Raw genomic sequence first — 27926 nt, forward strand, 5'->3', positions numbered from 1 at the left:
CCAAGCCTATCATACCTGGGAAGGGATGCGGGACCTCAGGTAGGGGGAAGTCCTTAGCCCCACCCCCACACACAATGTAGACCCCGACACAGGCCTGTGTACAGCCCCTGCCCGCCTCTGTGCCAATGAGCAAACTCAGGCCACTCATGTCACTTCCACAGGCTCAGTCTCCTCATCCGTAAAATGGGGGCGATGAGGACCCCTCCTCCAGAGGAGCGCTCAGAGTGCCGGGAACTAATATGGACTCAGCTAGAGCAAGTGCAGGGCGACAGCTGCGGCAACACCCCTGCACTCCGGTCGGCCACGAGGGGCGGTGTCAACAGCCCCACCTGATGGATGTGGAAGGTGAAGCCTGGAGAGGCGGAGAGGTGAGGTCACACGGCACACAGCGGGGCAGATCTCACACCTCGGGGCCAGTGGATGGCAGGTCAGGTCACTCCACCCCCAAACTATCCCTCTCGTTGTCTCCTCCACCAGCACCTGGGGCAGGTGTCGGGGAGGGCTCCTCCGGTGCCCACACTACTACTTTCTTCCCCTCCACGAAGCTTCTGGGGCGCTGAGGGGCTGCCAGTGCCACAGGACACTCGGCCAAGGCCGGCCGAGGACAGGGGGCGCTGCTGAGGAAGTGGGAGCCAGGAGAATGGAGGGAAACCCAGCATAATCACATTTCAACCCTCCTGGCCTTTGCCCTCGCGGCCCCTCTGCCTGGAGCCCTCTCCCCAGAGAGCTGTGCGGCCCGCCCACTCCCCGCTTAATGGGGTTTTCCACTCAAACCTCAGAGTATCAGTCTTCCCTGAACCCCGTATAGGATGGCTGGGGCCACCTGTCCTTCCTGGGACTCCCCACTCCTCCCTTACTATGCCTTTTTTTGCCCCATCTGACATACTTTGTGTGTTCTTTATTGTCTGGCTCTCCCCAACAGAAATAAACCCCAAGAACATTTTGTTCACATAATCGCCACTACCTAGAATAGTGTCTGGAGCCTAACAGGGTCTCAATAGACAGATAAATAATTTTATGAGGATATCATAAAAGTGCACGCATCTTAAGTGTGCAGCTTAATGTATTTTTATATCCAACCACCACCCGGCAGTTCAAGCTACAGAACAGTTCCAGAAGCTTCCATCGTGCCGCCTTCCCAGTCAACCCCCATCCCCTGAAGTAACCGTTCTACTGACTTCCATTACCATCGGTTGGTTTCACCTGTCCCTGAACTTCATGCAAATGAATGATGTCACCGTGTGTACTGTTTGGCTTCTTTTGCTCAACACAGCGTCTACGAGATTCACCCACGATGTCGTGTGTCACACGTTTGTTCTCTTTATTGCCGTAATGATACAACATTCTACCACTGATTTATTCACGCTCTTCTTGAGGGGCATTTGGGGTGTGTCCAGCTTGGGGCTATGAACATTCTTGTGGTGGACGTGTGCCTAGCAGGGGGGCTGTCGTGTCACAGGGAAGTGCATGTCAAGAGACTCCATGAGAAGCTACCAAACCTTTCCCTAAGGTGGCTGCACCAGCTGACATCGCCACCAGCAGTGAGGGTCTGGAGTCGCCGCCTCCTCTCCAGCATTTGGTGATGCCAGACTTAAGTTTCAGGCTTGTGGCAGGTGACTATGGCATCTCATTTCCCTGCTGAGTGAAGACAGCGGGTGCTCAATAAACATTTGCTGGATGAACCCTTAGGTGGGCTGTGCACGGAGGCTCGCCACTTGGCAGGAACGTGTGGGCCCAGACCCTTCACCAGAAGGTCAGGGTCCCTGACTCCCACACTGGCCTTAGAGGCTGCTCCCCACTTCACACACTGGTCATACTTACACCCCAGGGCACAGCCGAGGCTGACTGAGGCATTCAGATAGGACTTGGCCTGAGACTCAAGGCTCCCCAATGGATAAAGAATGAAGAAAGAAATTCACCTGGTTCCTAGGTAGAGCTCCGCAGATGGGGTATTTGCAAGCTGCCCGCTGGGTGCCCGGTGATACCCACAGGGAAGAGCCATATTTCCTCACTCCCAGGAGGCAGCCAGAGGCCAGGCCCAGCCAAGAGCCCTGTCCCCCTCAGGGCCCCTGCCCTCTGGCTCAGGAGGCTGCACAATTGACACTTGGCAGAGGTTGAGCCAGGCCCTTGGGAAGGTCCTGAGGTCCTACAGCAGAAACTGGCTGGTCAGTTGCCCAGGATGGCTAGGCCACCTCTCCTAGCCTCCCTTGGGTAGGACTTTGTGACAGTTCCAATGGGAAATGGACAGAGAGAATGAGGCCACTTCCAATCCTGGCCCAGAAAAACCTCCATGGGCTCTGAGCTTTGCCCTTCCCCAGTGACCTTGACAGTCATGGGAGGGGATAGTGGCGGGGCCACAGATGGAAAGAGCCTGGGCCCTGAAGTCCCTCAGAGAAGCGCCACCCACTGATCAGAAAATCCCATTATGAATCCTATGTGAACATGAAATAAACTTCATTGCATTTGAGCCTATGTACTTTGAGTTTGTTACATTAGCTCTTGGCTCTAACTAATCAGCATAACTAGTATGTACACTATAGTATCTATAACCAACATAAGTAACCACTAGCCTCATTTTACAGATGAGAAAACTGAGACACAGAGAAGCTACAGAACTCGTTTAAGGTTAATGGTGGAGAAAATGGGATTTGAACCCATGGCCTGGCTCCAGAGGTTCTACTCCTGAGAACTCTCCCAAGACCGAACCAACGGGCTGAGAAGCAGAGGCTCAGGCCAGGGGCTCCTGGCTGTCTCCACCCCCACCTATGCCTCGTGGAGCTTTTGCCTGGATGAAAATGGTCCCTCGCCTTCACAGTCGTCACCCAGCCTAGCCATTCTAAACCCTCTCAGTTCAGAATCTCACCTTTTTGAAGCCCAGCAAAAGGCTCCCAGGTCTCTTCCTCTCCCGCCGCCATTCCTCACAGCCGCCTGGCGTGCTCTCAGCTCAGTGGGCCCAGGTGCCCAACTTTCCTGGGACCGAACCCAACATGCCACTAGAGAAAACCACTCCCGCTCCTGGGCCCACGGGAGCCGCCTCCCATTCATGGTCCCTGGCAGCCAGAGCACTTTCAATTCCAAGTGACAGAAACCCAGCTGACTCCGAGGGAGAATAAAACGTTTATTGGCTCACGTGACTAAGAGACTCGAGGCAGGCAGGCTTCGGGCAATACTGGGCCCAGGTGTTCAGGTGCCATCAGACATCCGGGCCTCTGAGCCTCCTGGTTCTACTGTGCTGGCCTTGTTCCGTCGGGATCGCCCCTCAGTAGCACAGCAGCTCCTGGCCTACATTCTGTCAGCATTGCTACCCTAGTATGGCTGCCATTGCCCTCACCCAGACTTCTGAGAGGGTTCCCTGCTGCCCTCTAAGCCACAGGGAAGCCAGTGATCATGACAAAACCCTTTCTCAGTGGTCCCACCTGAAGTTCCAGCGGTCACGTCCGGCCTGCACCACTCACTGCGGTCAGAGTGTGTGTGGGCTGTGATTGGCCAAGCTGGTTCGAGGTTCCCATCCCTCAACCCCAGGGAGTGGGGTCTGCTGTACACACTGCAGGATGAGTAGATGGTTCCCCAAAAGAAAGAGAGGCACCAGACCCAGAGTGGGAGCAGATGAGAGGCAGACAGGACCCACGTGCTCCAGTCTCCAGCTGCCCTGGGCCACCCACACCTGCCCGCAGCCTCCTGTTTCGCAGAAGTCAAGACGCCTCAAATAGAAACTGAACACCACAATCCCCTCACCTAAACCTACTCACTCTCCCTCATCAGGTTGGGGTCGCCTTGGGCACCCCCTGACCTCACTCCATTGATTGTCCCTCTTCCTGTCCTTTCAGCCCCTCCCTCATTACAAGCCTGCATTTCTGCACCTTAAAAAAAAAAACAACAACTTCTTCCTCACTCACTCTGAGCCACTGCTTTCTCCTTTTCCTCCTACCGCTGAGTGGTGCTGCTTCAGCTCACCTCAGTTTCTCACCTGCAGCTCTCCTCACCTTGTCAACAACCCCCAAGCCACTGAGGCAGTTCTGGCGAAGGCTTCCCTAAAGCCTACAGGGTGTCCTAGCATTTCATAGCTGGCCACTCCCTCCTCCCAAACACCCCTGGGTGGGCACTCCGGGGGGCTCCTGGGTCTGGCTGCTCTTCAGTCTCCTATGAAGAGCTGTCCCTTTCTCCCTAGGACGAGGTCACCTCCTCTCAAGGTTTACACATCTGTCTCCGGGCACCTATGCCCACGTGCCCACTCCATACCTCTCCTCGGTGGCCTCACAGGCACCCCAAATTCATCATAGCCAAACTTGTGATCCTCAGGCCTAATCCTGCTCTTCCCGGGGTCCCCCAGCTGGAGAAGACCCCTGCCCCAGTTGCTGCAGAAAGAAACCTGAACGCCTTTGAAGGTTCATTCCCTCTCAGTGCCATGTCCAGGCAGCCAGCAGTGCTCTTGAGTCACTGCCACCACGGACCTCGAGTCTGCCCACTGCTCCCCACGCCTCCTGCCCAACCTCGCCAAGCCACTGCTCTCCGAAAGCACCAGCATCTGCTCAGAAATGGATGTGGACTGACTGACTGGGTCCCTGCCCAACTCACAAGCCGGCCTTCCAGGCCTTCCAGGCCTTCCACAATCTCCCCTACCTCTGCTCCCACTGCCCCTCCCCCACCATCACGGCACCAGGCACAGAGCTCATCCTGTCTGTCCCTTTGCAGCAGCCCAGAGTGGGCAGAACGATCTCCATAAGAGATACAAGAAGCAGCTGCTCAGAGAGCGGTAGGAGTCTGCCCAGGGTCACACAGCACAATGAGACAGGCTGTCACTGGCACAACCAGCAGCTGCCGGCTCAGGCCCTACCCCGCTCTACCCGCATTTCTATCAGCACCCCGGCTCCTGCCCTGGCAGATCTGAGCCTCCAGCCCCTCCCTGTACTTGGCCGCTGCCCGGCCCACCACGGCTCCTGGCTCCAGTCCAGTGTGGGGAAATCAGGTGGATGAATGGAAAGGTGGCCACAAAGCCCTGGAGAGAGGCTGGGACAGACACTGAAGTTCCCTTTTATTATTATTTTTTAATAAATTTAAGAACAGTTCTACCTCCTCTTCTCCCCCCAGAACAACTAAAACCAACTAAAAGGGGATGTGGCCTGGGGGGCAGAGGGCGCTAGGAGTCATAATCCTCTTCATCCTCTGCATCAGGTGCTGAGGGGCCCGGGGATGCTGGGGGCAGAGGCAGAGTTGAGGTGAAGGGCATGAAAGGTGTTGGGGGGCTGCAGGACAGAAAGCAGGAGAGGAAGATCAGGCCACTCTCCAGGACCCAGTCCTGCCCACTGAGCCTCAACCCGCCCTCCACAGGGCAGCATACAGTCCGCCGCCCTCTGTACCAAAGGGGAGCCAAGCCCAGAGAAGGGAAGGGCCCAGGGCAGGTCACACAGCCCCTGCCCAGGCCCCATCCACTGCCCTACCCCAGGCACAGGCTCCTGCCTTTAAACACTGCTCAGTTCCTCCCACAACCAACAGAAGCAGGGAGGCCAGGAGGAACGAGTCAGCCTTGAGGCCACTGAGCTGCTTACCTCTGAAAGTGGGCAGGGGGGTGGCTAGCCTGGGGTAGCGCCTGCGGTGTCTCTTCTTCTCCATCAGTGTCAGTGTCCTCAGACTCATCCTGGGAGCAAGGCAGGGGTCAGAGGTGACAAGAAAGGCATGGGCCCATCACCGAAGAGCCTAGACCCCTGATGTGGCAGCGACAGGAGGTTGCCCTCCATAGCTCCAATTTACAAACAAAGAAACCGAGGAACAACAAGGTCACAAGGTGAAGATGGGACCAGGCCTCCAGCCAGCTCAGAGGGGCAGGACAGAGGGCTGAGGGCTTCACTCACCTCCTGTTCAGAGTCTGTCCCCGACAGCTTCTTGTCTTTGCCTTTGCTTCCCATTCCACCATTCTTCCGGCCACTGTTGCCTGGCTTCCGGCCCCTTTGGGAAGGTACGATCCATCTGCCCAGAGGTCTCCCCGCTTCTTCCCCACCCCCCAGCCACCTCTAACCTCAATGGCCTTGACCTTCCATGTCTGGACACTTGGCCCTGGCTCCCTACCTGCGCGCGCCCTTGTCCCCATCCATGTGGTTGTCTTCCCCATCCCCCTGCATGTCAGGCACGGATGCCACCAAGTCCTTTAAGAAGTCAAACTGCTGCTCCAGCTCAATGCACTGCTTCCTGAAAGAGGTGAGGAGCAGATGGCATCTGGCAGGGCCCAGGTGTCTGGGCTCTCAGCACGGAACAGCAAGAAGCTCTGGATGTCAAGAGAATAAAGCCTGGAAAACCTCCACCCGCCTCCACCACCTGACCTCATCCCTTTGCTGGAACACCCAGCCCCTCCTCTCCAAGTTCAAAGCCGCCAGTCTCTAAAGTCTTGCTGGTCTCCCAGCAGCCTCCCACCTCCCCGTCAGGACACAGCTTCTCTTAAGTGTGTGAACTCCTGGGGCAGGGCCCCACCGGGCCCTTCCAGCTCCGCCGCCACTCACAGGTGGGACGTGGTCATAGTCTTGGCGTTTCGCGACTGGGTCACCTGGCAGGCCTTCTTCAACAGCGACTCCAGGAAGAGCTCGAGCGCCCGGGCTCAGGGGCGTCAAGGAGAACGCGGGAGTGGGGCCCCAGCCCACACAAGAGGACCCCGGGCTGCCTCCCTCCCCCACGTCCCTCAACCCGGCCGGCTCTGGACAGGATACAGATGATGACAGGCACAGCCGCCGCCACCTTCCCAATCTCTTCGTCCGTCTGCATGATCTTCTTGATACGCGCCTTGGGAGGAAGCGGAGAGGTCGGACCCCGTCGCCTCTGTCCCACAGGGGTATCCCGGGAGAAAGGGGGCGGGGGGCACCGACGCGGGGAGGGCACGGAAGGGGGCGGGGCGTCCGGGTCCCCGAACACCGCGATGCGCCCGCCCCACCAGCGGGGCCTGGGCCCGAGCCTCCCGGGAGCTGCACCCGCTCCTCCCCGGCCACGTGCTCACCGGCGGAAACCGCGCGTTGTACTTCTTCTTCTTGCTCGGCATCTCCGGGACTCTCTCGCCGCTCCGGGCCCAGCACCGCCGCCCGCAGCCTCCCGGCCCCGGGGCCTGCTCGCCGCCCGCCCGTCGAGGTTCCCCCGGGTCCTGGTGCCGCCCGCTCTGACCCACGCCGCTCCCCACGGGGTCCTAGCGCCGCCTGTACGGACGCCGCTCGCAGGGCCCGAATGCCCTCCGCTCGGATCCTGCCGGGCGGTGCGCGTCGGCCCGGGACAGGACCGCCACTCCTGCCCGCCCCCAGGCCAGAAGAGCGAACGTTAGCCCCGCCCCCCGCAGGCGCGCCCCTCCCGGTTCCCTGATGGCCTCGCCTCTGGGGTCATCACCGCCCTCAGGCCCCGCCCCTTCCCTCGCCGGCCCCGCCCCGCGGCGCGGTCGCTCCGGCTCGGTGGCCCCGCCCCGTGCTGCGCTTGTCTATAAAGTTGTTGTTGAGGCGGCGGGACGCTAAGATGGCGGCGGCGGCGGCAGCCGTGGCGGGGGCGGGGCGCGGCGGCGGCACGGATTCCCGGCAGGAGCGGAGCCGGGCCCGGGGCTGGCCCGGTACCGAGCGCAGCGAAGGCCGAAGGTGACGGCAGGGCGGCGAGAAGGGGCAGGGCCGGGCGAGGGCCACCGTGGAGGTGGGTGCTAATGGCGGCGAGCACGGCGGGGCCGGAGGCTGGCCCTTCTGCAGGTTTTAACAAGCAGGGGTTCGAGTCCGGACACTGCCCTATTAGCCTCAGACCCGTCACTGACCTATGTGGGCTTCAGTGTCCTTATATTTAAATGGGCCGAATAATGCCCGCCCGAAAGGCCTGGCTCTGCAGGGCCTGACTGGGCGCTGTGCGAACTGGGGCTCTTTCGCATCCCTGCATTAAATGCCAGCGTTCAGAATACCTGCCAGTCACTGGCGGGGACCAGGAGGTGTAGCTGGGCCAATGCTTCTGCACTTGAATTTACATTTCGGCCCTGTCTCTCACTACAGATGTGACCTTGAGTAAACTCCTCTCCGAGCCTCACTTTTCTGTCTAAATCAGAGAGGGTAGAAATAACATTAGCAACAACCCTCATGTAGTGCTGCTTATTCTCCCTCAGGCTTTAATTGTCAATAGCACTATGAGCTAGGAGCAGTTATCCTTTGTAAAGATGAGGCAGATAAGGCATGGGGACTTGCCCAAGGACTGTGCCTGGCACTCCCTAGGCCCCAGCAAGCTGCAGATCTGTCAAAAACCCTAATTTGGTTCCCTCACAACAGGATGGACCAAGGTGAAGAGCTGGAAGAGGAGGACTCTCCAGGCGGCCGTGAGGATGGCTTCACTGCTGAGCACCTGGCTGCGGAGGCCATGGCAGCTGACATGGACCCCTGGTTGGTGTTCGACGCCCGCACCACGCCTGCCTCTGAGCTGGATGCCTGGTTGGCCAAGTATCCACCATCCCAAGTTACGCGCTATGGGGACCCTAACTCGCCCAACTCTGAGCCCGTGGGCTGGATTGCAGCATATGGGCAGGGCTACGTCCCCAACTCGGGAGATGTGCAGGGCCTACAGGCCGCCTGGGAGGCTCTGCAGACCAGCGGGCGGCCCATCACGCCAGGTACCCTGCGCCAGCTGGCCATCACCCACCACGTGCTCTCGGGAAAGTGGCTGATGCATCTGGCACCTGGCTTCAAGCTGGACCACGCCTGGGCTGGCATTGCTCGGGCCGTGGTCGAGGGCCAGCTTCAGGTGGCCAAGGTGAGCCCACGGGCCAAGGAGGGTGGGCGCCAGGTCATCTGTGTTTACACGGATGACTTCACGGACCGCTTGGGTGTGCTGGAGGCAGATGCAGCCATCCGTGCAGCAGGCATTAAGTGCCTGCTTACCTACAAGCCTGATGTCTACACCTACCTGGGCATCTACCGGGCCAACCGCTGGCACCTCTGCCCCACTCTCTATGAGAGCCGTTTCCAGCTGGGGGGCACTGCTCGTGGCTCCCGTGTGCTGGACCGCGCCAACAATGTGGAACTGACCTAGAGGGGCCAAGTTGGGGAGGCCATCCTCTGTGCTCCCTGCTAGGGATGGATCCTCCCATCCTCCTCCTATTTATCCCAAGGAGGCCAAGTCCCTCAGCTCCGAGGACTCGGTCACTTGGGAACTGCCTGCATCTTTGATCCCCTTGACCTTCCGCCCTCTGTTCAGGGCTGACTCAAGTCCCCACCAGCTGGAGGCTCTGGCTCCCTGGGGGCCGGATGCCCAGCCTCTCTCTTCAGTGCCGTTGCCCTCCGCTATCCAGAACCACAGGCTGGGTGCAGACACCTAAGGGGAGAGCCTTCCTTGGCCACCCTCGTCCCTAGCCGTACCTCCCTCTCCTGCATCCTCCCCTTCTCTTCCTCACAAGAGAGAAAACTTAGTGCTGCATCCCCTCTCCTTGGAGCCTTCCCGGTCCGGGGGACAGAGGCCCTGCAGGCCTGAGCATGCCGTTTTGTTGGGGATGGTGGTGATTGTGCCCACTCAGCCCCTGGCAGAGAGGGGACGTCAGGTCCATGGACAGAGGGTCTGCCCCTCCTTGCCACCTCACAGCCCGCACCACCTTCCTCCTTTCTTTCACTACCTTGTCATGTGCCTGCTCCTGGCATTTCAATAAAACCCAGCTTGGGTCTGTGTCTTGAGTGTTTTTTAAAATACTTTGTTGGTTAAATGCTTTGGTTGCTGGAGAGAGGCGGGGCTGCGAGAGACTGCCCCTCAGCCCTGACTGGGCCCTCCTAACCGCCCCAGGAATAAGACACGCCTCACTGCCTAGGCTGGGAACCTCTCTCAGAGCCTCTGCAAAGCAGCCATGCTTCCCCTTTATCCCGAGAATCAATCAGTTTCTCAGTGATTTCCCTTAAATCTAGGGGCTTGGCCCAGCAAAGTCCAAGGGGCCACGACTAGCCCACAGGGTGTGTTTGTGCCTAATAGAGAAAGGTACCCTCTTGGTCCTGGCAGTTCTAGGTCAGAGCACATGACCCGGTAAGCAGACAGGGTGAGCTGAGTTTCAGCAACGTAGGCTGGACGTCCTTGTGCAGTGAACAACTTGCACAGCCGTACGTAGCCCCGGAAGCCGTCCTGCTTGTACTCACCTCTCCACCACTCTGCCCATCACAGGCCACTGGACAGTTTGCAAAGCACTTCCATAAGCATTATTTAATTCTCACAGCCTGTTTAGAGGGAGATGTTGGCCCCATTCTGTGCTCAAGGAAATTGAGGCCAAGAAGGGCGGGGAGTTATCTCAGGGTCACGCAGTGAGCTGGTCTCTGCTTCAGGCAGAGCGCGGTCCCTGGTTTCACCGACAGTGAGTGCCTCACAGCTCACCAGGCACATTCACTCACATGATCTCACTGGGCCACCCCACTTGACTGAGGCTGCTGTAGCCTTGGAGCCTAGCTCTTCACCCTCACAACTCCGTGCCTGGGTTTCGGGCCAGGGTGTCTGGCAGGAAGCCCCTTGGGACACTGCTCTCGTGCCATGCCGGAGCTGACTCAGCCTCCAGCAGCCTCACCAAATTGGAATTTAGAGCAGGGGAGCGGAGATGCCACTGGGCTGACTGGCTGGAAGTGGGTGAGTCATGAGATGCTCGCTTAGCCCCCTCCCCAGCTTCTTCCCCACCCCAAGCTTCCCCAGGGCTGAGTCCTCCCTCATCCCAGCCCTGGGAAGTCCCCAGAGCTGAGTAGTGTCCAAGTTGGAGCCTGGTGTCCTGCCTCCCAGACTGTCAGTGCTTTGCACTTGTCCAAAGTGTCCCAAGGCTTGGGGCGATCCTGGCCAGGCCCTCGGGTCCCACACAGATGCCCGACGGGTGTCGACACCACCTGGTTCTCCTCGTAACTGAGCATTCCACACAGTCATCCCTTCTCCATCCTCACGGCCCTGCTTTAGTCTGTTCCTCACTCTCTCAAACCACTGCAACTTGCCTCCTCTGCCCCGTTCCCCTCCCACTTCTCCCTCTTCCCCCCACGGCCAGCTCTCCTGCAGAGCCGCATGTGTCCCTCTCCTACTCAAAGCCATCCTGTGGCTCCCCACAGCCTGCAATACAGAGTCCACTCTCCTGAGCTGGCCGTGACCTAGCCCTCCCACCAACTGCCCCAGCTTCCCTCAGGCGCCCTTTTCCGCCCGTGTTCACCCCACTGGAGCCAACTGGCACTTCCTTCACCCCTAGCACGCAGCCCTGATCCTCAGGCTGCTCCTTCTGCTTGAACACCTGTCATGCAGCAAGGGTCGGGAGGTCACTTATGTGATCACTTGATTGATGTCTGTCTCCCTCCCAATGGCCCCTAAGCTGCATGCCCAGACTGTGGACTCAGCAAAGGCGGGAACAATGGCTAAATTTCAGGCTTATCCCCAGAACCTAGCACAGAGCTTGGCTACAGCAACCTCTCCACAAATTATTAAATGAATGAATGAGTGAGTGGCTCGAATCCAGCCCCTGCCAGTTCCTCCGGCCCCATCTCTCCTCCACTCCCTGCTTCACCCTTCTTGTTCCAGAATCAACAGCTGCCTGTGATTTTCTTACACACATCCTGGCGTTTCTCACTTTTGTGCCTTTGCTTATGCCGTCCTCTGCTCGGTGTACCTGATCTTTGTCTGCTTTCCTGGCTGACTCCACATCTCAAACCCAGACCTACCACCCACTGGTTCATTTTCTTGGCGGTTTCTCCGCTCCCCGCCCCCATCCATCTGCACCCAGGGCTCCCACAACATTCGCCTACCTGTGACTCTCACCTATGTGTCCAGGGCCCCTGAAGGACAGTGACTGTGCTTTATCCCTCAGCGTCCAGCATAGGACTTTGGCCTAGCACAAGTGCCAAACCAACATTTCTGAATAAATGAGTGATTGAATGAAAGTTACTCTCGCTCTGGGCCTGTTTCTTCATTCTATTCATAACATGAGCCAGGCACTGTGCTGAGTGTCCACCTACATTATCTCTACTAAGCCTCAACTGGCTCTATTATTATTGCCATTCTGCGGGGGGGAAAAAACGGTGGCCCAGAGAGGTTCAGTAATTTGTCCAAGGTTACAAAGCCATAAGTAGCAGAGCCAAGATTTGAATCCAGGTCATCCAACTCCAGAGCACCTGATGCATTGTTGAGCCCCCCTTGTATGAAAGTGCTGTTGGGGAAAGAGGCTGCAAAGACAAACAAGACCCAGCAAAGACTTAAGATCTGATTTGTAAAGCACAGAACCAGCTGGGAGAGAGGCTGGGCCAAGATTAACATTCCCATTTTTCTGGTGGAGAAACTGAGGCCCAGTGTGTACATTGACTAAGCCTACTTGCGCAGGAAGGCTCTCCCAGGCCTACTGTGGGGATTGCTCCCCTGCCAGGCCAAGGGCTCCCCAAGTCCCACCCCTTCAGGCTGGCAGAGCATTTTGCCGTGTTTGGCTGGCCCCTTCCCACTTGGGAATAAAGAAGTAGCCCCAGCCCAGGGTGGACTAGGCTGGGCAAATTTGGACAAAGTTCTGTGTTCTATTCCCTTGTATGAAACCATGGGGAGGATGACCGAGGCCAGAGAAAGGAGACAGCCACACACATGCAAACCCCCAAGCCCCAGGAAGGAGGCTGTAGAGGGGCTGGTCAGGAAATGGGGAGAGTCTCTGCCTGACTCCCAATTCCAGCTGGGGCTAGGCGCCAACCTGGGGAGGACAGGAAACAGCTGAGTTGGGAGAAATCTTCGGCCAGAGCTTTGGCGAGGTTTTGGGGATTTTCCCAGCAGGGCAACTGTACCCTGCTCCCGCCTGCTGGGAGGAGCCCTGGCAGGGATGAACCACCCCCTCCAATCAGTCACACGGCTGAATCATCCTGGGAGGGAAACTCCCCACTTCTCTGACCTGCATCTCCTGGACACTGAGGGGTAACCTGAGGGTACCTAGACCAGGAACCCACCAATCCCATCTTTCCTCGATGACTGGCCTCCCAGCAGGGCATGAAAACCCCCCAGAGTCTGGCAGGGTGGCAGAGAATAAGGGCAGCTTCCTGGGGAATGACATCAGAGACTGGAACCAGAGTGGCGGCTGGATGAGGGGCACCTCTGGCATCCTCCCCTCACCCATTTCTTAGATGAGAAAACTGAGACTCGGATAATAAGAACAAACACATACACAGACCTCCTCCACACCTGGTGCTACTCTAAGCAGTTCGTCCTCACCGTGGTCCTCACGGCCCTCATATTACTGAGAAGGAAACTGCAGCAGAAAGAGGTTAAGTAACTTGGCCATGGTCAAGGCTAGAAACACTCCGGGGCCTCCCTAGAGCACTTGTGCACGCCCCTGCGACAGGGACCTCTGTCCCTGGTCCCTGAGAAGCTCTGGTGCCTGGGAACCCTAGAAGACAGACATGTCACGCCTCTGGGCCCTGGCTCCTCCCAGGCTACAGGAAGGGTGAGAGAGCTGGCTCTTACAGGGAAAAAAAATATCTAACAGTTGAAAACGCAGAGGCCAGGAGAGGGCAGCGACGCATTCCCGCCAAAATGTCCCTCTCTAGGGCTTTGACTCCCGTCCAAACCTCAATCCTTTCCTCTCAAGGCAGAGACTCCCTTTCCTGTCTGCCAGCCCCCGTCCCCGACACCACACACACTCTGGCATGCAATCCCAGGCACACGGTGCCCTCCGAGAGTCCAGCCTCCAGGCCCCTGTCCCCTCAGCGAGCCTGGCCAGCCCTGCTTCCTCTGCCACGGCCAGGGGCGCGCAGGGCGTTGGAGGGGAGATGAGACGGTGTCTCCGTGAGGCATAGCTGAGGGCCTCACACAGGCAAGCTCTGCCCCATCTGGCTCCCTCTCACAGGTTGCATGACTCAGTCTCTTGCCCCCCATGACTCAGTTTACACGGGTGCCCAGAGGTCCTCCCAGCGAGGGTGGGGCAGTTTACTGGCCCAGCCCAGACCCGCCAGCCTTTCATCCCGGGATGAGAGTTTTATCCCTCTCCTGGCCCAGAACGGGAGCTGGCACCCTAGAGTCCGGGGGTGGGGAAAATCCTCAGGTCTCGGAGGCTAGGAAGAGTCCAAGAACGGGGTGACAGGCCCCAACTGCCCTGAGCCTGGGTCTGCAGGTAACAGGAGTGGCTCCAGGAAGCCTTAGGGTCAGGCTGATGGGCAGAGCCATCCTGGGTACTGATGGCAGAATCCTTCATGCCCTCTGTGCAGGGTAAAGGGTCTTCATGGCACAAAATATAATAGCAAGAAAATTCGTACTAACATTTATTAATTTCTTACTGTAGTCCCATGTGGAGTGCCATCCGTGTCTTATTTCATTTTCTCCCTCTGAAAACAATCCTGAAAAGCAGACACAGTCACTATCATATCCTTTCCACAAATGAGGAAACTGAGGCATAGAGAAGTTAAAGGAATGGCCAGGTCACACAGCTAGGAAGTGTTCGAGCTGGGACTCAAACCCAGACCGTCTGACTCCAGGCTTCACGTTGTCCCCTACTGCCTCCCTGGGCCACTCTGGTTGGAGCAGGCTGAGGGGCCCGAAACCCGACCTGCCTTCCCCCAGTGGAACTCCATTGAAACCTCTGCTTTTAGGGATCGCAGTATATAAACCACTAATCTGCAAGCAGGGGAAACTGAGGCTCCCAGAGGGAAAGGGACCAACCCGAGATCACATACCAACTCGGAGATGGGCTAGGGCTGGGACCATGTCTGGGATGCGCTCCCAGCTGCCCCGGGCTGGTGAGCTGACTGGTGAAGGGGCAGAAGCTCTGGGAGGGAGTGGGGGGGAGGTGTTGGTAGTCCAGGTCCTTCACTCTCTGAGCCGCAGAATCCTCCATGCCTCATGGGGACAGGACTGCCCTCACGACAGGGTGGCATGAGGCTCAAAGGACAGCAGAGGGACACTCGTGGGCATTGAGCTGGTATCTGGGGAAGGGGAAGGGTGATAACCAGGCCCTAGAGACAGCAGCCTAGCCCCCTTCTCGCCATGCGCTTCCTCAACCCAGGCCCCACCAGATGGCTACCTCTGACCCCCAGGCCTGGATGGCCAAGTCGGAGGACCTTCCCATAGGGACTCCACTCCTCCTCCCCAGACTCCAGCCTCATTAAACAGACCACAGGCCACTTCCCTGTTCAATCGCTTCTCAGGGGTCCCCTTGTCCCACAGCCCAAGTCGAGCTCCTCAGCTAGGCATTCAAGGACCCCGGCTTAGGCCTCACTCAACGCAGCCTTCCAGCTCAGGGCCCCAACACATGTCCCTCCATATTCCCTGGACCACAGGGACCCAGGCCTTCGTGCCCACTGACTCCAACCCCAGAATGTTTCCCCAACCTCAAATACCCCTTCGTCAGGAAGGCTGCTCCTCCAGCCCCACCCCAGTGGGAAGAATGGTTGCTTCCTGAAGGCTGCAAAGGGGCTTGAGAGAACTTTCTGGGGGATGGGAATTCTCTGCATTTTGATTGGCATGCCCTTACACAGTGTATGCAGTATTCAAACACAGGGCCGGTACATTTAAAAAGTGTGAATTAAAATAAAAAGGTGTGAATATTATTGAATGTAAAATATACTTCAACAAGTATTTTTTTTTTTTTTTTTTAATGAGGTAGATCTTTATACACTCAATGGATTTCCAAGATACAGGAAAAAACAAAACAAAACAAAGAAAAAACAAGATGTAGAGGAGGCAGCTACGTTCTGGGTAAAAAGATATGCAAGACACTGGTTCCCACAGGGAGGGAGGCTCTTCACACACAGCCCTGTGTAGCTTCTGGACCTTGAAGCATATAAACGGATCCTAGTCCCAAAAAGAAATGCAATGACTAATTTAAAAATATAAAGTCAAAAATGAAAATCGTGGTTAAAATATTTTTTTCTTCTCCACTATATATATATATATATATATATATATATATATATATATATATATGATCTCCCCAAAATGCGAAACCTTTAAAAATTATTCTAAGCAGTTAAAAAAATAAGTGCTATTCTGCATAACGCTATGGGACGGTATTGCATGAAGGATGTAACCTAGGTCGGGGGGCTCGTGGCTCAGGAGGGCCTCCTAAGGAAGTAGTGGGTAAACAGAAACCTGCAGGGCGAGAGGAAGTTGGCCAGGTGAGGGGATGAGGGAGCGCGTCCTGGGCTGAGGGAACAGCCTGTACGAAGGTGAGCAGCTCAGTCCAGCAGTGAGCCTGGAGAGAGAGAGTAACTGGGTGCTGATAAGGAAGGAGCCTAGGCAGGTGGCCCTGGTCTGGAAGGACCTGGAATGCCATGTGAAAGATTCTGGCCACTTTCAAAAGACAGACTAACAAGGTGGTGAGGAGCTTGGGCTCTGGAGACTGACGGCTTAGGTTCAAAACCTGGCTCCACCATGACCTCGTTGTGTGGCTTTTAGCAAGTTGCTTATTTCTCTGCTTCCATTCTCTAACCTATAAGGCGGGTATAATATTGTTTCTTTCTCTACAGGGTTATGGTGAGGATTAATAAATTACTTTGAACCGTGTTCATAGGAGTTCAATGAGTGCGAGCCACTAATGTCACCCTCTTGGTCCTCGAAGCACCCCCAATCGACATGCAACCTAAAGGAAAACAACACATGTCAAGCATCCGCTCCCCACCCCTTCCCAGGCTCCGGGCCCTCCTGTGTAGCAATGCAAAAGATGCCACAGCTTGGAAGGGTCCAAGCCTGAGGGGGAAATGGTCAAAATTTTAAAAGATTCCTGTGAACACTGTCGAGATTTTTTTTTTTTTAATCTCCAGGCTGCTGGGTGGGCTAAGGAGTGGAGAGAGCTCAGCCAGAGGCTGTGGAGAGCATCTAGAAGAGAAAAGATTCAGGGGAAAAAAAAATGTCTGTTGAAGTGACTTGAAATGTCACCTCCAGATGTGGGGCATCTGGAGCGCTTACTGCTGGTGGGATGTGAAACGGTACAACCACTTTGAAGAACTGTTAGAATCGAAGCCATCTGTGTACCCTCAGACCCCACAGTTCCACCCCAGGCACATATCCGAGGGAAGTGAGTGCAATTGGCCACCCAAGGACACTTATAAAGAACACTCACAGCAGCCTTATTCATAAGAGCCCCACACAGAGCCCCCAATATCATCATCAAGAGAACGGAGAGAGTGATTGTGGACTATTCGTGCAATGGAATGCTACTCAGCAATAGGTAAGACCAAGCTACTACCTCTCCAACGACGTAGACAAATCCCTCACACAGGTTGAGCAGACGAAGCCAGACCCAAGATAGTGCACGCAGTATGGTTCCATATGGTTTCTATGAAGTTCGAGAAGAGGCAAAACTGATCTATGGTAGAAGTCAGAATAGTGATTACCTATGGGTGGGGGGCGGGAGTGGGAGGGGGCACAAGGAGCTTCTGAGCTGCTGGAAATGTCCTATATCTTGATCAGGGCAGTAGCTTCGTGGGTTTATGTACATGTAAAAAGTCATTGAGCTGAATACGTTGGGTGAGTGCACTTTAACGTATGTATGTCAAACTTCAATTTGGTCAACAGACTAAATATAAGAACCAAAATTATAAAACTATTAGAAGAAAACATAGGGGTCAATGTTCATATATCCGATAAGGGTTTGGTAGCCAGAATAAAGAACTCATAAAATTCAACAACAACAACAAAAGCAAACAACTCAATTAAAAATGAGCGAAGGACTAGAATAGACATTGTCCAAAATATATGTACAAATGGCCAACAAGCACATGAAAAGATGTTCATTGATCTTTAAGGAACATAACTGGTTTTTAAGGAAATGCAAATCAAACACAGTGAGATACCACTTTCATTTAAAAAATGTAAAATGCATGTCGGCAAAGATGTGGAGAAATTGAAACCCTCATAAATTGCTGATGGGAATGTAAAATGGCGCAGCCAGTTTAGAAGACAGTCTGCCAGTTCCTCACAAGGTTAAACAGTTTCCATACGACCTGGCAGTTCTACGCTTAGGTACAGACCCAAGATAAATGGAAACGTATGTCCACACAAAAACTTGTACATAGATGTCCATGGAGCATTATTCATAATAGCCAAAAAATAGAAACAATTCGATGTTCAGCAGCTGATGAATAAATCAACAAACTGTGGTATATCCATACGATAGAATATTATGCAGCCATAAAATGTTACAAGTACTGATACGTGCTACAACACGGATGAGCCTGGAACACACTACGCTAAGTGAAAGAAACCAGAAGCAAAGGTCATGTATTGTAGGATCCCATTTGTATGAAATGTCCAGAATAGGCAAAGCCATAGAGACAGAGAGCAGATTAGTGGTTACTAGGAGACAGCAGGAGGGGGGGAAATCGGGGGTGATTACTTAATGGGTAGGGGATGTTTTTCTGGGATGATTTAAAAAAATTTGAAACAAAAAAGGAGTAGTGATTACACAACATTGTGAAAGCACACGAAAGTCCACTGAAGTGTACGATTTAAAAGTAGTTGATTGTATGTTATAGGAATTTCACCTCAATTTTAAAAATAAATAAACTTCAATTTAAAAAATGAATGGAAACCGAAAAACATAAAGTCACCCCCAAGGCCCTGAGGGCACTGGCAGAACCTCCTGGGTGCAAAGCACATTCCTCCACAGCCTCCCTTCACCTCACTGCAGCCCCAAGATGGGCTCAGAGAGGGAAAATAAGCCAGGCTCACAGGGGTGCCAAGAGACAGTGCCTGGGTCTCTCAGATCTCCTGGCCCCCTGGCTCCCCCAATCGCTGTGGCCCCCTGGGATTCTCACCCGGCCTCCCTGGGTGGGAACTGGTGAGGTCAGGGGCCAGGAACGTTTCTGTAGCCACGAGGCAGGAGTTAATGACTGAGGAGCTTGGAATGCGCTGCCTCTGAAAGGACCTCCTTGTGGCTCCACCGACGGTTAGAGCAGGAAGGGACTTTCAGAGTCATGTAATCACACACACACACACACACACACACACACACACACACACACACACACGAGACCTGAGCCTCTGCTCAATCACTGCCCCACGCTGCTTGGGGAGTGGGCAGGGTGGTGTTTCTGGAGCAGGCAGATGAATGCAGTCAAAGCTGACCTGATTCAGGCCTTGCATGTGCCACCACTTGGCCCCTGTCACCCTGAGCTGTCCAGCTTAGACTCAGCCAAGGAGTCTAGATATTAGTTAGTGAGTGTGTGTACGTGTGTGTGCTGCATGAGTGTCTAAGCGTGTGATCAAAGTCCTAAGGGCTCCCAACTCCAGGGCTTTTTATTAATATGTGTATTTATTTTTGCTGTTGTTAATAGTTCTTACTATATGCTGTGCTAAGCATGTGACATTATGTTATTTCTATTCTCCAGCAACCCTGAGATATAGTTATCATTTTGTCTCTATTTTACAGATGAGCAAACAGAGCCATTGAGAGATTGTGTGCCTCATCTAGGTCATACAGCTGGTGAGCAGCAGAATTCAAACTCAGAACCCAGAGCTGTCTACGGCCATGCCACCCTGAACACGCCCCATCCCGTCTGATCTTGGAAGCTAAGCAGGGTTGGGCTTGGTTAGTACTTGGATGGGAGACCACCTAGGCAGACAGGGTGCTGTAGGCATAAAAAAAAGAACCCAGAGTTGTCTGATTGTAGCATGTGTGTTCTTTTCCATGCGTCATGCTGCCTCAAAAAAATCTCTTACACACAAATAGACACACACACACACACACACACACACACCTATATTGTTCATTCTCGTAAAAAGCTGTTGGTTTCTTTTCTTTTTAGATAAACATAAGCATTGAGTAGAATGAGGTCAAAAGTAGAGGCACCAAACTGGTAACCACCTTCTGCGTACACAGCAATTTATAGCTTACAAAGCACTTTCACATCTGTGATCTCATCTGATCCCACGGCAGCCCTATTAGGTCAGCGGGAGGTTCTCTTATTCCCACAGGGATCAGGACTCGGAGAAAAGGTGACCACCTAGGGTCACAGCGACAGATAATGGTAGCTCTGGGACTGGAAGCCCAGGGCCAAGCTGGCCTTCTGGCTCTAAGTCCTGAGTGTATTCACAGACCCCTGGCCCCCGTCTCAAAGAAACACAGACCAGGACTCCACCTTCTGAAATCTCCCTTCCCTGAGGACAGCTGGGGCTGATAAAATGGAGGTGCTGGTGGAAAGCAGGCGAGCCCAGATCTTTCTGTAACTGTGTGACTCTGGCAGCTCCTTACACTCTCTGGGCCTCAGTTTCCTCATCTGCAGAATGGGAGGAAGCAGAGAAGCCTTGGGGTGGTCCCCTCAGCACTTTCTGCATGTGTGAAAAGGTGTCCGTGAGGGCTTTGAAAAATCTTGCCTGAGCCTGGGCTTGGAGCTCCCACAGCCCTGATTTGGAAACCTACCAGCCACCCGCTTAGTGATCTTAGGCACTTAATTTCAACATCTCTTAACTTTAGTCTCCTCACCTGTAAAATGGGGGTGATGATGGTGCCTACCTCTCAGGGTTGTTGGCCCTATTGACACTTGATCTTGACCTCACAGTCACACAGGCCTTTGACATAATTTGGTTAGTACTTGGATGGGAGACCACCTAGGTAGACAGGATACTGTAGGCATAAAAAAAAAGAACCTGATGACTACACAGCTCGGGCAGAGCCCAGAGAATGTTTAAAGAAAATGGCGTTTTTTTTCAGGCCAGGGGACGCCTATGTTTCACTGCATGCTCTCATTGCTTACAGGGGCTCTGAATTAAAACTCGTTACAGCTCCTGAAATTATCCTGTGAATAGCATAATTATACTGCATTGTATTTGTTGGTACTTAAAAGCATTAACTTGTTCACTGTACACATGTAAAACATACCATCACTTTCGTCTAAAGCCATGCTACCCTGAATAAGCCTGATCCCATCCGATCTCGGAAGCTAAGCAGGGTTGGGTAAGGTTAGTACTTGGATGGGAGACCACCTAGGAAGACCAGGTGCTGTAGGCCTAAAAAAAAAATCAGGGATTGTAAGCTGACCAGGTCCTTGCAATCTGTGAGGTCAACCAAGGGTTGCCTTGCCTAAAAAGAAAATACAATATACCACCACTTTTGTAACCCTGGTTGGTCATTTTAAGCCAGGTTCAAGGCTTAAAACAATGTTTTAAGACTGAAAACAATGCCAGTAAAAGGGCTCCACGCCAGAAGCTTTAGATAGTAATAGCTTGGTTCCTGGCATAAAATAAGTACCCGGCTAATAATAATAATAATAATTCCCTCAAGTATATAATCCACTTTAGTTTCCAGACCCCTTTCGCATTCTTCATTCCAGCTCCCACGCGCATCACTGTAGCTATGTGAGTATTTCTTCCCATTTTACCGATGCGGAAACTGAGCCCCTCCCAAGAGGTGAGAGGGCTGGGGACGCGGGCTGGAGTGCGGCGCCGACTCGCGGTCTGCGCTGGGGGGCGGGGCGGGGCGGGGCGGGGCGTGACCCCAGCCGCTCGCAGGTGTGTAAATCCGCAGGGGAATCCTTGGCTCCACCTGGGCGCGGCGAGGAAATTGCACCATGTATGGGCAGCTACGTCAGAGGGGGCGGACCCGCCTCTGTGGCTGGGGGATACCAAGTCCTCCTCTTTCCCCACGGAAAGGCGGCTACCCGACTGTAGGAGGCGTCGAAAAGTTCGGGGCGGACTGGCAAAAATCAGCGCATCTGAGAGGCGGAGCTCTGAGGTGACCCGAGCCTCGCGCAACGCCCCCCACCCCCAGTCGAAGTGGTTCAGCCCGAGGACTTCATTCATAAAAAGAAAAGACTCCGTGAGGAGCGAGTGAGTCAGAATCCAAGCCGCCGACGCGGACCCCACAGAGCAGCCAGCCCAGGGCATGTTCCGAGACTTCGGGGAACCCGGACCCAGCTCCGGGGCCGGTGGTGCGTACGGCGGCCCGGCGCAGCCCCCCGCGACAGGCCAGCAGGTGAGAGGGACACGACGCCTGGGACGCTGCGGTCCGCCCCGGCCTGGGCCCGGGAGCAGGAGTACGGACTGGGTCCGGGGGCCTTTCCCCCGCCCGCGGGCACTTGTCCCCACAGCGCAGGAGAACGCGCGCCGCGGGCAGAACAGAGATCCGCGAATGTCCCCTCTCTCGCTCACCCTTTTTCCTCGCCGTCCATCTGTCCCTCCCTGTTACCTTTCTTTCCTCCTGTCCGCCGCTAATTTCTTTGTCCCATCTGCGTTCGAAGGGGGCCCTGGGCACCTGCTTTAGTCCTGGCCCAGACAGGATCACAGGGTCTGATTCATCTTGGTCTAAATTCCTGGGATGGGATCCGGAGTCCGGGCTGCGACCGAGAAAACCCCACACAGGAGCGGGGCGGGATCCATCGGCAAGCCAGCCCGGACAGACTGGGAATCCTCGACACTGCGATCGTCTGTGTTTCTGTCCATTTGTCTTTCCCTCTCAACCCCATCGCCAAGTCTCTATCCTCTTCTCGAGGCAGCGCAGTCTGGTGAGCTCCGGGAGGCTTGACCTCTTCTTCCTTAACAGGTTGGGGCCAATCAAGACCGCGAGATGCTGGGACGCGCGCGGGGTCATGCAGCGGGCAACTCCCGCACCCCCGACTCTCGATTTTGGGCACCGAAGGGCGCCCGCTGCAGGCTGGGGGGACTCGGGAGGCTGCAGGTGCCCATTTCCTGTCGGGGGGCCGCAAGCACGTGTCGCTAGGGGAGGGAAGGAGCGGCGTCCGTTCCGCCGAGTCACGGCGGCCGAGTCACGGTGGCTGACTCACTGGGCGCCCCTCCCTTCCTGGCACGGAGCGGCCCGGGCTTGGAGAACTTCAAGAGCGGGAGATACCGCCCGCGGTGCCTCTGGCCCGGAACTGGGGTCACTGGGCCACCGGGCCCATAAGCGTTGGGCCAGGGACACCGCTGTACCGACTTGCCTGGGCTTGAGTGGACGCTTCCCGGACGACTGGATGCCCACACCCAGAGCCCAGCCCCAGGGCTTGAACCCAGTTCTCCTCCCCAAACACTGAGTCCCCATCTCAACCCATTTCTCACATTTCTAGCTGAAAGAATCGTGGCAGTTAATACCTGGAGTGCATACAGTACAGCCAGGCATCGTGTGGGGGCAGTTTTCGCCTCATTTATAGTATTTTACAGAATCTTAGACCCAATTGATTTAAAAACTCGCCATTATTTTTGCCACTAAAATTTTTTTAAAAATTGCCAATTAAACTGTGATTTCAGAGCTACTAAAGGGTACTTCGTAGCATCAGTGAGATGCCGTAATCCTCACCTATGACAGCAGTAAAAATGAGGAAACTGAGGCACGTTGAGGATAAATAAGTTGGTCAGAGTCATAGCCAGTAAGTGGCTGAGCTAAGATTAGGAATGCGACAGCCTGAACGCAGAGCAGTGGCTCTTGCCCACCACAGCCCCTGGTACCCGCCACTTACCAGGTTCTGTCACACACATTCTCTCACCTGAGTCTCTCACAGCCAACTTCAAAGTTAGAAGCTGTAATTATCCTCTTTGTACAAATGAGACTCAGGCAGGGTACAAGGGTGGGTAAGAGCCTGGTTACCTGGACCCAAACCCCATTTTCCACTTATTGTGGATGACTGTTTTCTTGCCTGAAAATGAAGATACTGTTGTGCAAATTATATGAGTCAGTATTTATAAAGTGGTTGGGACAGTGCCTGGAATTCACACTTTATAAATACTAGCTCTGATGGAGAAATGGAGTTACAGAGAGGTTATGTGACCTGACTAAAGTCACACAGCTCAGGACCAGGGACTTGTCACTAAGTCTGACTGCTCAGCTGTGCTCTTTTTGGTCTCTCAGCAGCTGTCTTGAGGGTGGACAGCATTGTGGCTTCTGTGCACTGGAAGCCCTCAATCCATACAGCCTCACCCCTGGCCTTCCATTTCTTAACCCTCAGAAATTCCACCTCGTGCCAAGCATCAACGCTGTGAGTGGCAGCCAGGAGCTGCAGTGGATGGTTCAGCCTCACTTCCTGGGACCAAGCAGCTACCCTAGGCCTCTGGCTTATCCCCAGTACAGCCACCCAGTACAGTCCCCCCGGCCAGGAGTCATCCGGGCCCTGGGGCCACCTCCAGGGGTGCGTCGACGTCCCTGTGAACAGGTAAGAAGCAGAGGCATTCACTGCCCTGGTTCTGATGCCCACAGGAGTGCTGAGGTGCACAGGATAAGCTCTTGTCCAAAGGGAGAACACAGGCTTAGAAGGGGGAGAAGGTAGCACCGCTAGTGACCATTGGCTAAGGTAGAAAGTGAGAGAAGGCCCTGGGGAGACCCAGAGGGCACTAAGCTCACTCGTGGATCAGTAAAATCTTCCTAGGGTGGAGGCAATATTAGCCTAGAAGAATACATAGGATTTACATAGAGTCAAAGGAAAGGACATTCGGGGTAGAGAGGATGACAGGAGCAAGAATGGGGGTGGAGGTGAGGTATATATGTGGAAAGGTGCATGGGCAGTAGAGGGTATCCACCTGCTGACATGTATGGAGAGGGCGGGCCTATGCTGTTTATGTAGCTAGAGAGAGAACAGAAAGGAGGGTTCCCTTTAGCTACCATCCGGATCTCAGTTTCCTTATCTCATTTAAAACACCCCTGGGGAATGTACTCTGGTTTCCCCCACATTACAGCCAAGGAAATGAAGGCACAGAGAGGTAAAGTCACTTGCCCAAGATCACACGAGTAATGAGTAATGAGACAGATCCATGCAATTCTAAAGTTAGATCCTAACCACCGGGCCACACTATCTCACCGGGGCTAAGGGAAGGCTCGAAGTAGAGTAAGCTGGGAATTCTTGTTTCCCCAACCTGCGTTCCTGCCCACAAACTGCTAATAAAGTCCTTACCAAAATAAATAAGAGATAGAGGGTTTTTAAGGGAGTAGGGCCTCTTTCCTCTCCCTGGGGCATTTTGGTGTATGAGACTGTAGTGAATGAGGTTTGCCCATTAAAGAGATTGCGCTGACATCGGGTAGAAGATGGGGAAGGAGTTTGCAATCCTGGATTGGCCAGGGGAGGCTTTCCCAGAAACAGAATGGCTGGCCTTTGTGACCAGCTGGAAGGGGACTGGTGTGAGCCCCAGAGGTAGGCTCCTGGACTTTTTTCCTTCAGCCCTGTCTCAAGGGTGGCCTTTGATCCTGGGTACTCTTAGACTGGGGCTGTGAGCTGTGAGTGGGGTCCTTTTGTGAGATGTGCCCTCCAACAGCTGGCCTGTCACTTGACATTGAATAGAATGAGTGGATTTTAATTTCTGCTCTAGGACCATAAACAAGTTATTCTATTCATCTTCCCTGGGCTTTAGTTCCTTACATGGAAAGTTGTGTTAAGAATCTACCTAAAAAAAAGAAGAAAGAAAAAATAGAATCTACCTAAAGCACTTAACTGGAATACAGTAATTTCCCAATAAATAATTATTTAGAGGCATTCATTAGCCGCTCCTAGTGTTTATATCCCCTAGAGAAGAGATTTGGTTATCAAGAGATTAAAAAGAATAGGGCCCTTAGAAAAACAGTGGTCCGGTCGCAGGGGTTCCAAGGAGGAAAGGCCACTTCTGGCTGAGGAATGAGAGAAGGCTTCCCGGAGGCAGAGGCATCTTAGTTGAGTCCTGTGAGATGAGAGGGGTTAAGGTTTGTGGAGGGGCGGGGGAGGGCATTCCGAGAGATGGGCTTTGTAGTAGGCAAAATTTGGATGCAAGGAGGAAATTTAGCTAATGCGAATTTACTGAAGCGTGAGTGCGGGGAATCTCTCCGGAGTGCGATAGCCCTTAAAGCGCAGAATGAGGGCGCCCCCGCGCTGCCATGCCCTCCACCAGAGTCCCACCCGCTGCCCCACGCACCAGGTGAGTGCCAGGCAGCCAGCGGCCCAGGACCCACGCCATTGCTCCCTCTACCCCCCAGATCAGCCCGGAGGAGGAGGAGCGCCGTCGAGTGAGGCGCGAGCGAAACAAGCTGGCCGCGGCCAAGTGCAGGAACCGGAGGAAGGAACTGACCGACTTCCTGCAGGCGGTGAGCACCAGCCGGTGCGGAGGGTGTCCAGGCCCCGGCTCCCGTGAGCCGTGGGAACCAGGGGGCACTAGTATATGAAGTCCCCTCCCCCAGCAGTCCTCCGGCGAAAATGACGAGGAAAAAGTAGTTAAAGATCAGTTGCAGCACACCTTACTCGGAGCAGAGCTGACTCGGAGATGAAGCTGCGGCAGACAGTCTCCTAAAATGCCCCCGGGCCCTCTTTGGAGACGTGCCCATTTTCTCCCAAGGGCTCATGGGAGTTGTAGTCCAGACTTGCTGGAGACTCCCTACTCTCCCTACTCACCCTACTCCCCCCGCCCACCCCCAATCACTACCACTGCGGAAGGCGACGCGGCATTCGGCCCTCATCTTCTTGACTCCTCTCCTAACCCTCTGCCTGCAGGAGACCGACAAACTAGAGGACGAGAAATCGGGGCTGCAGCGAGAGATTGAGGAGCTGCAGAAGCAGAAAGAGCGGCTGGAGTTAGTGCTCGAAGCCCACCGCCCCATCTGCAAAATCCCGGAAGGGGCTAGGGAGAGCAACACTGGCGGCACAGGCGGCACCAGCGGTACCAGCGGCACCAGCGGCACCAACAGCCCACCAGCCTCCTCCCGCCCTGTGCCTTGTATCTCCCTTTCCCCGAGGCCTGTGCTTGAACCTGAAGCATTGCACACCCCCACACTCATGACCACCCCCTCTCTGACTCCTTTCACCTCCAATCTGGTCTTCACCTACCCCAGCACCCCTGAGCCCTGTGGCTCAGCCCACCGCAGGAGTAGCAGCAGTAGTGGGGACCCATCCTCTGACCCCCTTGGCTCCCCCACTCTCCTGGCCTTATGAGGCACCCCAGCCCTCCTCCTTGTGGGTGCCCCCTAGCCAACATCTTCTCATCCATTGGTCCAGCTGGCCTGGGCCATATTCCATGCCCAACCCCAGCAGGTTCTTCTCCATCCCTCCAGATGAGACTGAGCATATTTTGCTTCCTGGTAGAGCTAGCTTGGGACCACCAAAGCTGCCCACTGTTTTAGAGCTGGCCTCTCTAGCACAATTTGCACTAAATCAGAGACAAAATATTTCCCATTTGTGCAGAACTCCTGGCAGCCCCAAAGGACTTTGTAGATCCCTAGAGGTCCTCTGGAGCCCTAACCCCCTCCAGACCACCCCTGTAGTCGTCATATCCCTCTTCCTGTGATCCACACAACCCTACCCCTTGACAGGTGATATGCTACCAGCCTAGAACACTAACTCACCCAGCCCCACTGCCAGCAGGACCAGGTGATTGAACCAGGGCATTTTGCCTGCCTCTCCTGAATGGCACAGCTCCAGTGTCAGAGGATTCTGTGATGAGCTGACTTCCAGCTCCCAGCTCTGAGAAGACTTTAGCTCCAGGGAATCCAAGCCTCCACCACAAGGGCAGCTGCTATTTATTTTCCTAAAGAGTATTTTTATACAAACCTGCCAAAATGGAATAAAAGGCTTGAAGCTCTGGCCTGGTTTCTTTGGACCCAGAGGCTGAAAGAACATTTGGAGCCAGAAGCCCTAGGCTTGGGTCTCAGCTCCACCCACTCACTGCATGACCTTGGGCAGATTATTTGATATTTCTGGACCTCGATTGTCTTATCTGACAAATGAAGCTACATCTGCTCTGCCTCATCTCCAGGACTGAGAGGAAGAGAGTGCTGTGGGATGCAAGCCAAGAGGATTATCATCTTCCTTCTAGTGGGGGCCCACCTGCTCCTGCCTGAGCCACAGGAGAGCGCTGTTACTGCTGTTAAGACGCTTCCAGCCACAGGGGAGGTGGCTGAGTGGATTCTAGGCCCCCAACACCAGCTTCCTGCCCCCATTGTCTTGGGCAGGAAGGAGCCCGGAAGGGAGCTGGAGCCACTTCAGGGTCAGGATCACCTCCTGTTCTGAGGCCTGACAGGGAAGAGGGGGGTTAGCCAGCGTCTGAACCACGATCCCACATCCCGCCCCAGGCTTGAGGTAATGGGGAGAATCGGACTCCTTAGTTCT

The 27926-nt window shown here is 54.7% G+C and overlaps 3 protein-coding genes, 1 long non-coding RNA gene and 2 pseudogenes across 10 annotated transcripts; 4 read left to right on the top strand and 2 right to left on the bottom strand.

The window, feature by feature from the left end:
* Positions 1–3098: 3098 nt before the first annotated feature.
* On the bottom strand, positions 3099–7299 carry DRAP1 (DR1 associated protein 1). 4 transcript variants are annotated; one of them, XM_039840876.1, is made up of 8 exons: positions 6980–7296; positions 6696–6768; positions 6492–6585; positions 6064–6183; positions 5850–5943; positions 5547–5635; positions 3417–3544; positions 3099–3289 (listed from the first exon to the last, which is right to left on the bottom strand). In XM_039840876.1, the coding sequence occupies exons 1-8, from the start codon at positions 7019–7021 to the stop codon at positions 3225–3227; spliced, it is 705 nt and encodes a 234-aa protein (XP_039696810.1). In that variant the 5' UTR covers positions 7022–7296; the 3' UTR covers positions 3099–3224. The 4 variants fall into 4 exon arrangements, with proteins under 4 accessions (XP_039696810.1, XP_039696808.1, XP_039696812.1 ...); XM_039840874.1 differs by having other exon boundaries at positions 3099–3544; XM_039840877.1 differs by lacking the exons at positions 3099–3289; positions 3417–3544 and adding an exon at positions 5016–5243 and having other exon boundaries at positions 6980–7292.
* Positions 6583–9666, top strand: CUNH11orf68 (chromosome unknown C11orf68 homolog). Of its 3 annotated transcripts, none has more exons than XM_039840870.1 (2): positions 6583–6787; positions 8262–9666. In XM_039840870.1, the coding sequence occupies exon 2, from the start codon at positions 8263–8265 to the stop codon at positions 9016–9018; it is 756 nt and encodes a 251-aa protein (XP_039696804.1). In that variant the 5' UTR covers positions 6583–6787; position 8262; the 3' UTR covers positions 9019–9666. The 3 variants fall into 3 exon arrangements, with proteins under 3 accessions (XP_039696804.1, XP_039696802.1, XP_039696803.1); XM_039840868.1 differs by lacking the exon at positions 6583–6787 and adding an exon at positions 7397–7595; XM_039840869.1 differs by lacking the exon at positions 6583–6787 and adding an exon at positions 7533–7647.
* Positions 9667–9765: 99 nt separating this feature from the next.
* LOC120584834 (uncharacterized) lies at positions 9766–23818 on the bottom strand. The gene is made up of 3 exons (XR_005648151.1): positions 22067–23818; positions 16436–16522; positions 9766–14867 (listed from the first exon to the last, which is right to left on the bottom strand). It is a non-coding gene; the product is annotated as an uncharacterized LOC120584834 (long non-coding RNA).
* LOC120584891 (uncharacterized) lies at positions 19402–19520 on the top strand (annotated as a pseudogene).
* On the top strand, positions 20772–20890 carry LOC120584888 (uncharacterized; annotated as a pseudogene).
* Positions 21483–27401, top strand: FOSL1 (FOS like 1, AP-1 transcription factor subunit). 2 transcript variants are annotated; one of them, XM_039840872.1, is made up of 4 exons: positions 21483–21853; positions 23817–24020; positions 25810–25926; positions 26316–27401. In XM_039840872.1, exons 1-4 carry the CDS (start codon positions 21764–21766, stop codon positions 26751–26753), a joined length of 849 nt encoding a protein of 282 aa, XP_039696806.1. In that variant the 5' UTR covers positions 21483–21763; the 3' UTR covers positions 26754–27401. The 2 variants fall into 2 exon arrangements, with proteins under 2 accessions (XP_039696806.1, XP_039696805.1); XM_039840871.1 differs by having other exon boundaries at positions 21519–21853; positions 25805–25912.
* The last annotated feature ends 525 nt before the right edge of the window (positions 27402–27926 follow it).

Source organism: Pteropus medius, unplaced genomic scaffold (assembly GCF_902729225.1).
Source record: "Pteropus medius unplaced genomic scaffold, Ma_sr-lr_union100, whole genome shotgun sequence".
NCBI lineage: Eukaryota > Metazoa > Chordata > Mammalia > Chiroptera > Pteropodidae > Pteropus > Pteropus medius.